At 41.5% G+C, this 9,538-nt stretch overlaps 1 protein-coding gene across 1 annotated transcript in view; it reads left to right on the forward strand.

The window, feature by feature from the left end:
- Window positions 1-9,538, forward strand: part of cluha (clustered mitochondria (cluA/CLU1) homolog a) — a 27,193-nt gene continuing 17,655 nt past the window's right edge. Inside the window, exons 1-5 of the mRNA XM_010796618.1 lie at window positions 1-329; window positions 5,265-5,458; window positions 5,632-5,803; window positions 6,057-6,200; window positions 8,210-8,337. Of these exons, the coding sequence (XP_010794920.1) occupies window positions 191-329; window positions 5,265-5,458; window positions 5,632-5,803; window positions 6,057-6,200; window positions 8,210-8,337 (777 nt within the window). The 5' untranslated portion in view covers window positions 1-190. The remainder of the gene's footprint in view (window positions 330-5,264; window positions 5,459-5,631; window positions 5,804-6,056; window positions 6,201-8,209; window positions 8,338-9,538) is intronic.

The following is a 9,538-nucleotide window of genomic DNA, read 5'->3' on the forward strand; positions in this document are numbered from 1 at the left end:
GTGATCATCAGCACCATGTACAGCACTGTCCTTCCTCAGTAGACTTGTTTTTGTAAGCTTGTACCCTTCGCATGTAGCCACCTAGCCTGCTGATAGCCGGAGAGAAGCAGATTTTTGTATTTTCTTCCTCAGACTCACGTATTTAAGCTAAGCTGCTGGGGGATTTCTGTTGCCACACTGACTGCCCACCATGGTGAGCAAGACAGATGACATCCCGGCGTCAGTGCCTAACTGTAATCCGGTTGATCTTGCGGATGAAGCCGGGGATGGAGCCCAGGAGCACGGCAAATTAATCAGCAAGACACATCTGAAGGATCCCTGCGGCTGTGGTAAGCCTCTTTGACTCAAGTTACAGCACCTAGCATGCATTATACATACACTGATAACTCGCATCATATAACACACAGTATTAGGCCAACTTCATTTAGCCAGCATCCATGTACTTTATCGGATTTTTGTGGTTTGTTAAATTTCTCTGCATAGCATCCACTAAAGCTAATGACATTTCATTCCATGCTTTGTTATGTGACTTAAAAGTCCCCAGTCCCAATTCAAGGTGGTGGTCTGTGGGATGCACCCCCCTCCTCCCTTCATCTACTAGTTAGCCTCTCCAAGTTTAGAGGGTCCACCTTGCACCTAGCAGCATATGCTAAGCTGTCTGGTGGTCATCTGTGCTAATTGGCAAGCTAGCAACATCGGGATCCGACACTTTAATCATGCAAGGATCATAGCTATAAGCATGCAGTCCAAGTTCAGACTGACACCACAAGGAAACCAGGTTAACCCATGTTATCCGGTATGTTAGCATTATCCTTCTCATTGAGTATGCAGCTAATGTTAGCTGGCTCACTAGCAAGCAGTCGCTCTCGTGAGTCGGCGCATTGCTTCATGCCCATTAGAGCACATACCCTGAAAACGAGTTATTTTCTTGTAACAAACAAACAGTCTGCATATCATATGATTTGTTCACGTGTCACAGTGCTGCAGCTCCTGTTGTGCTAGCTCGTATCGACACATGTTCTGTTGCTTAAATGAATTGAAGGTCACCTTCAGTGGAGCGGCACATTATCAGAGGGGGGTTCATGTACACTGTCGCACTGTATCTTTGTGTCCGACAAGTTAAGTGTTATATGCGTTACCTCTCAGCGTTTTTTGATTGTTAAAAGGCGAACTTTAAGAGGTGTAAGTTGGAAGAAGTGTCCAGCGGTCGGTCGTGACACTCAAGCGGGCCCCTCTCTCCTCCCCGCCGGGGAAGATCAGATCGAGTGTCCCTTCTTGACCGGGAAGCGGAAGCTGGTTGTCTTAGAAAAAAAAAAGTCATGATGGTGCATGCACAGTGAAGGAAGGTTACGCTAATAATACTTGAACAGCCGTGTTAGCTGGTGAGTATACTGGAAGATAAAAGTAGTGGTAGCGGAGTAGCAGCACTCGGATAAAGAAGAAGATTAGACTGTCAGCATGTGAAGTTAATGTTATACAATTTGTGGAGCACTTAAAGGCAGTGGTGCTGCAGCGTCTGCGTGTGTCACATGTGGGACCTTGAGTCGTCTCTGCCCGTGTCAGTTCATTGGAAAACACAGGCACTGCTTTACCTGTGAAGGATGACTTTGTGCTGCTTTGAAGATAAACTGCTGAGCTGAATGCTTTTTAATTAACCTCGTTTTTTGGCTGGGTGATTATTGATGTAAGCTATGCTGTCCAGTCCTTCCACATGGAGCAGTGTATGCTAATGCTTCATTGGAGAGCCTAAACAAATAGTGTATTGATTAAATAATTAACAATTTGGTTTAGTTTGGAAAGCGAAATGCCATGCAGCTTCTATTTTGAGATCTAGCTTTTCAGTTGTGCAGCATTTCTTTGTCTTATGTGATAATAACTTGTTGCTTGTGCACAATAAAAAAACCTGGGGTTTCATCTTGCACTTCACATTGACATGTATGGCCCAAGTGATTTAATAAAGAGACCTGAGGAGTTGATAATGAAAATGATAGCTGCTTCTTGTGGCCTCCTATTAAACTCATGTTTGAGAGACAGTGGCTGGATTGATGGCCTGAACATGGTTGATACACTGGACTGTCATTGCACATTTGAAACAGTTGCAACACACCTCATGGCTAAATATCTTCCTCACCAGTCCACACTCGTAGCTACTGTACGTTTTTTTTAAAGGTACCTTCCTTACCTTTTAAGCTTTTTACCCCTTAATATAAAGGTACATTGCTAAGCAACCCCATGTCACATCCTGCATGACCTGGGATTGCATTGAAGCAACGAGTAGTTCCAATTTTGTTGACCCATTATTCCTTAAAGCAATTATTCATGCAAAAATGGCAGAAATTCCTCTAAGCTCTAAAATATGAGTATTACTGCATTTATTTTTTTCATATTTTGCATTGAATATCTGTGTTTTTCAATGACACAGCACAACATTTAAAGACTCCCAATGGACCTTTGAGAAAAATGGGACGACCATGTTTTGACATTTCCTCGACCAAGGAATCAAGATAATAATAATAATAATAATAATAAACATATTAATTAATAATTTAAATAATTGTTTGTAGCAGCCCTTATAGCAACAGTACCTACCATTTTTATCTTATTTGAATGAGGAAATATCTTCAAGCAAATCCATGTCACAGGGTGCATGCATGGATGTGTTGAGTATCACTCATTGCTTGAAACTGAAGAATTGAGTGACTCATTTAGAGAGTAAATTTCAAACAGATATTTTTATTCAGCCTTTGCAGCTTTGAATTCCTTTGCAGAAACATGACTCAGGATCTGTCCGTCCACCAGGAGGTTGGCAGCTTGTGATGCCACTAACATGATTACAGACAGACCTTGTGAGTTGTGTTGCTGCTGCTTTCAGGGTTGTCTGGCTGGTTAATGTTGCCATGGCAGCAGCCAGGGTCCCCATGTCAAAGGTAGCAGAGTGGATAAATAGCTCGCTAGATTTATCATTTTGTTTTTCTCCATAGAAGAGAGTACCAAAGAAAAGCTCTAAGTGTTACATGCTCTGAAAGGAGATCATGTGAGTAATTGCTTTGAGGTGGCAGTTTGATTTCTGGGAAAGAACAAATGGTTCAGTTACAGTGTAAACCTTGCTGTAGTGTTTATTTTGTTTTTCATGTTATCTGTCTTTGTCTTGTTTCATTGATTCTTTACATTGCCCTTCACCTTGTAACCTGGAGTCTAATCACAATTGTGTGATTGTATAATGGATGACAAACATCTTATTATCTTGTCGCTCAACGTACCTGCCATTATTATTTTTAGGCATATGTAGATGCACTGTCGATGTATATTTTAATAATAAAACTTTAATGAAAATGATTAAAACAAACACGTTATTAGATATCAGTTATATCCCCTATCAAAACTGATACCCAGAAATGTCAGATTAAACTGCTGTCTCACTGTAACCATATATAATTTCAACAGGAAATGCATTGAGGAAAGATCTTGCATTTCTACTTCCTTCCATTTGAAATAAAGGAGACATGAGATTAGTCCTGTTTACTGTAAAACATCCCCAGGCCATTCCCTCCCTTCCTTCCTACTGAAAGTTTCTTTCATTAATGTGGAGCAAAAGGGTTTTAGTTTTGCAACAAATGGACTGCTGGATTGCTTCATCAATCACAGTCGGATATCTGGCACTTTGTACTCTTCCCTTTCTGATATAGTGAATGTTAGTAACTTCCAGAGAAGCACTAAAAACCCCACTGCACATGACCTGCTCAGCACCAAATGCCTTGCATGGTGCTTGCAGGTTTAACGAGAAGAATTACTGAGGGAATCCGCTAACATTGTTTCAACCTCTCAGATGTAAACAGTTAAGATCTGATAAGAACTTAAACGTTGGTGTGCTGTTAGTGAAAACAACGACAGCTGCACTGAAACTCTTAGCAGCAAGCCCACATTCTCGCGTTGTTAGTAACACGATGAACGTGCGTATCGGCTCTGAAGCCGTGTTTGTTATTCAGAGCGTGGCCGGTCTCCCCTCTCTCCTGTGCTGCCTCCCCCGCTCCTCCACCGTTTCAGTGTTTTTTATTCCCACCCAGGGTCGTGGTCCAGTTATGAGGCTCCACCCCTCCCTCTGGCCCTTCTCTCCAGCAACCCTGACACTGTTTACCCTTGAAGCTGAGCAAGGACACTCAGGCTGCCAGCAGCTGTGTCCCAGTGAGACAGCCAAATGCTCGCCTTGTAACACAGAGCCTCTCACCCTCAACTGTACTTACTCTGAAAAAGTTGAATTTACAGTGAAATCATCAAATAGCTTAGTTTTACAAATCATGTTGGGTTTTTAAAGATAATGAGTAACTGTCATTTAGAAAGTGTAATACCACAGTGGTGTAACGACAGCAGCTAATGGTTTGTTGCTGACTACATTTGCAAGTCATGCAACAACCAGTAATTCCCTCTTTTGAATGCTGAAACCTTTGGTATTCAATCCCTCAAGGCTCCCTGGCTAAACTCCCCTCAGTGTCGCAACAGTTTTGGTTTCAGAAGGTTGGTGTTTCCTTTGGGATCTGCTCAAAAATAACACCTGGTTACTTATTGACAAAGGTTTTTGATACAATCATTAGTGATTTTGGTGTTTCTATTGAGAACTCTTCAGAGCAGTTACTCTTGAACAGATGATGATTGATCGAAGTCGAGTCATAGAGTTTAGATCATATCTTGCTCCTTCTGCAGTTTGTGTTAAATCCATTTGTAGGAACACGAGCAAGCCGTGCCTGAGCTCTGTCGTTCACCCATTCATAAATATTTTATAAGGTTTACGGTCGGGTTATCCAGACTCTGGACTCTGCCTGGCAGCATCGCCAGGTTGCTTGCTCGGTGGTGTTACTTGTTAATCAGATTAGAAGCTAATGACTTCTGAAGATTTGTAGAAAACTGAGTTGTTTTTCCAAAACCCTTCTTATTGTGATTGACCGGTGTTGTTACTGTTGATGCACCAAAAATCGACCATAAATATTAAGCCAAATTACAGTTGACAGTGCAGCATCTACACCCTTTGATACTACACTGCATGACAAGACAGTGTGCTGACTAGAGAGCCGAAACATGTCGTCGCAGGTGTGAATACTTTTTCAAAGTTAAAGAGGAAGGCAACATGATTGAATAATGCTTTTTGATATTCTATGCTAGAAATTTTTTTTATTAACATGTGCTTTAAACTGCATCGTTGGTCAGAGTTGTCGAATTCAACTCGAACAACTAAAGTTTAAATACAATCCTTTGTGTCTTATCCAATGCAGGGCACACTGCAGATACAGCCATAATGAATGGTGATGGGGCTCATGATCATGCAGAGGAGGCAGAATCAAAGCAGGATGCAAACAGCGAGGCGGACGGAGGAGATGATTCCAACGAACAGGAAGTGATAGTGATCCAGGACACGGGCTTCACTGTTAAGATCCAGGCGCCTGGAACAGAGCCATTTGACCTGCAGGTAAGGATTACCTCCTCTCAAGCAGCCAGTCAACACGCCAGATGTTCAGTGATATTGTCACTCATTTTTTTGCTTTTTTTTAATTCCTCTGATCCAAAGCAGGTTGTATATCTCAAGCTGCATGTATTCCTGAAGCTATACTGATCTTCCTCTCCCTCCCCTACTGCCATCAGGTGTCTCCTCAGGAAATGGTACAGGAGATCCATCAGGTGTTAATGGACCGGGAGGACACCTGCCATCGCACCTGCTTCTCCCTTCAGCTCGACGGAAACGTGCTGGACAACTTCGCTGAGCTCAAGTCCATCGAGGGTCTGCAGGAGGGCTCGCTGCTCAAAGTGGTGGAAGGTCAGAGACCTTTATTTGTACTTGGGTTTGTGATGTTATTGTGGCGCCAAGAAGCAAAATAAAAGATTAATTCATAGCTTGAAAAGGTTGAGCTTTAATCACAGTTATTGTCCAAGTAAGTTATATTAATATGCAGCTGCTGGCAAAAGGCTAAACAAATTGAATTATAATGAAAGTGTCCATTAGTTTCTTGTCAAACCCCTCGCTGTGTCACTGCCTGACTCTTAGTTTCTTGTGTCTCTATGTCCTCCAGAACCCTACACAGTGCGCGAGGCCCGCATCCATGTGCGCCACATCAGAGACCTGCTGAAGAGTCTGGACCCGTCAGACTCCTACAACGGAGTGGACTGCAACTCTCTCTCCTTCCTCAGCGTCTTCACCGATGGAGACCTCGGAGGTATGACACCGTGTGGGACATTAAGGGGGGATGAACGGCCATGTTTATCATCCTGGAGCGGGATTTCTTAACTAGTTAAGCCCCATGCCCCCGGTACCAGTATCTTTCAAGAAACGGCGTCTGAGGGCTTCTTAACATTAACAACAAACTCAGCTATCAGACAATATTAACCGTTTTTACCGAAACAAAACACAACTCTAACGCAGAGCCTCTGAATTAGCCCTGTGCAAGAAAATGCTAACGCACTTAGCACAGAACTCACGGTATAAATACTTTATTACTTATCAGATCTGCACAAACAAGATATCAGATTTTAAAGCTGAGATTCCACAGATTCTAGCGGTATAAGTATCATCACTGTGCGACCAAAACTCGCGACAGCTCAGGCAAACCCAGACAACACACAGCGTAGCTTTACTGAGCAAAAACTGCAAATATGTCTTACCTTTGCTATTATCTGATCAAAAGTTGTGTTCAATGGCATTAAAACGATACAAATGCTGCTGAAGGTTAATCCAATGTGTCTGTGTCACTTTGAAATGATTACATACGAATCTGTTCAATATTTAATATTAATATTCCATAATGTCATATATTTATGTATATATTTATTTGTATATATAATATCTTGTCAAATTCAACATGTATATTTTCTATTGTCTTGTTTATTTCTAGTTTTGTTTTATTGTAAAATGCCTTGTCTTTTATGCTGCTGCAACACACAAAAATTCCCAAATTGGGATCAATAAAGTACCATCTTATCTTACTGATAATCCATCATTCTATTTTTGTCAAAAACTGAGATTTGTTGTTGTTTTCATATAGAGTGTGTGAGGAATACAACCCAGCTTCCGGTTTTTGGCGTACTGGCATGCGTTCACCAATGGGTAATGTTTAGATGGATTTTTAGGAACTTCCCCTCAATTCTATTGGCTCTAACGGTTCAAAAGAGGTGTCAATCATCAAAATCGACCAATAGGTTCCAGAGATATGGCCAATCCACCCAAATGACCCCAGAAGTGTTTGTTTTTTTGCTAAATCTCTCTAAAAAGGTCAAATGTCACTTGTTTTGCATCAATCTTGATACAAGGTACTCATTATATGTTATAGTTTGGATTCCTAAAGCTTTTAGTCTACTATCCTGTCATTCAAGGGTGGTTTTCACTATTGTAATGTTTTTCTTTTGGACGGACATTATCATTTACATTTTTTTTACTATGTTCAATCTGAATTTACTTTAAAATAAAAAAAATCTATATTGATTCTGACTTTTTTCTACATCCAACTCACAGGTTTATCTTTGCTTTGAGAAAAGATAATTAATTTACCCCTTTTAGAAGTGAAGTTATAGTCATTTGTTCTGGGAATGTCATTTTCGAGCCTGAGACCTGAAAAACAAGCTTGGGGCTTAACTGGTTAAGGGGAAGTTCGGATTGTTTACAGTGTGGTTCTATGAGGTAATAATCATACAGTGCATGGCAGTCAGCTTGCCCCTGGTCTGGAGAAACATAATAAAGTACCAGCACAGAATTAAGGCTGTTTTTGACAGTCAGTAGCAAAACGTGTTCTAGACACTTGAAAGAAAGGCCCATCCTAATAAAATATAAAAAATGTTCACAATATTTTCATTGTGTTACAACAGATCACTAAGCCCTCATCTATGCTCACTCTTAAAGGTTTAAAGGCTCTCTTTAATGCTTTACAGAGAGCCTATCATCACTTCAGTCCCCAATAAGAAAGGGCTGTCTAATAGCGGTGAACACTTTCTATAATGGCTTACACTGAAACCAATATTGATTATTTTGGGTGGGCCTTTGTTTTATGTGGCTAAAATGAGCCACTCTCTTTCGACCGTCATTTCCTGTAGGTAATACTGACTATAGATGAGGACCTCATACAACCCCACTTAAAACAATTCTAATCATCTCTTTTAATGTACAGTGTCATGACTGTTGCAACAAGTAGGCGGACTGAAGATGTTAACATGGCCTGATTTTATTTGTCTACAGATAGTGGTAAGCGAAAGAAAAAGGGCAACGAGCTGGAGCAGATTGACTGCACCCCCCCAGAGCACATCCTGCCCGGCAGCAAAGATCGCCCCCTGCTGCCCCTCCAGCCCCAGAACAAAGACTTGAAGGTGAGAAGCAGTGAGCTCTGCCCTACTTTTGGTCCTGCTATAACAAGTTTTGGCTTATTTGAAGCCGATGCAGGAGCACTTACGGCCCGTCCACACACAGGCATGAAAAATCTTGATGCTGGGCGTGTCTGATGCCCAAGGCGACCAACAACCAATCAGGAATCTCCCGCCCGCCCCCGGCATACAAAGCCTTTCCATTCAATGTTAAAACGAAGTAAACTGGATATAAACTCCCCAAACAGGTGAAAACTGTCACCAACTGTCTCTGCCACCTCCCTCCATGCCTGGTTCCTCCGGTTTAGGTCCCGGTAGGTGAACAGAGAGCAGTCGTAAAGGACCGGGACATTTCCTCCAGTGATGATTAATTTATCCTCCATTTTATGACATATGGAAAAGACCGCGGCGGTATCTGCATACAGTACACGCGGTTTGATTGGCTAGCGCTTGCACTGGCGGGATTTGCATAAACGGGATTTGTTTGGCTGATGCCAGCTTCACAAGCATTGGGAGCATCAAAAGTTGAACATTGCTCAACTTTTGATGCTCACGATGCTTGCAAAGCCATGCTCCGCTCCCCACAATGCAGTTCGGCAAAGATTAAAAATCTTCTACGTCACCCCATTCAAGTGAATGGGCGAAGCTTTGAAAGATTTTTTTCATGCCTGTGTGTGGACGGACCGTTACAATGGATTGGCTTCTGAAAAGCTAATGTGCTCGCATGCATCGTAAAACACTTCCTGTGCCAGATACCTTCATATAGGCAGGAAATAACACATCTACATTCTGACAACCTCATGTCAATTTGTTCATCTTCACACAGACTTCTGTCCTGCCACACACTCATTGACTACAGTGTAGTAAATGCCTTTCATCCTTAAACTTAACATATCAGTTTATAAGGATTAAATAACTGTAGGATTTCATTTAATAAACGTTCACACCAGAGTTCCCGTTAGAATATTTTTTTGCCGGTCAACATGTCCGTTAAAGTTTAAATCTTCCGGACACAATTTGAAAAGTGCCGGTCAAAGGTCTTCTTTGTTATTTATTGAGCTTTAAAACAAATTGATATGATTCGATATTAAACAAACTAATTATAGTAGATTAACTACATTATTCAAAAGTGTACAGTAACTTACAATAACACAGGAATAATAAACAGAGCGCTCTCTCTCTCCCCTGAAAGCCCGTCAGTATCATG

The sequence above is a fragment of the Notothenia coriiceps genome, unplaced genomic scaffold (assembly GCF_000735185.1).
Source record: "Notothenia coriiceps isolate Sejong01 unplaced genomic scaffold, NC01 NC01_scaffold00037250, whole genome shotgun sequence".
In the NCBI taxonomy this organism is placed as follows: Eukaryota; Metazoa; Chordata; class Actinopteri; order Perciformes; family Nototheniidae; genus Notothenia; species Notothenia coriiceps.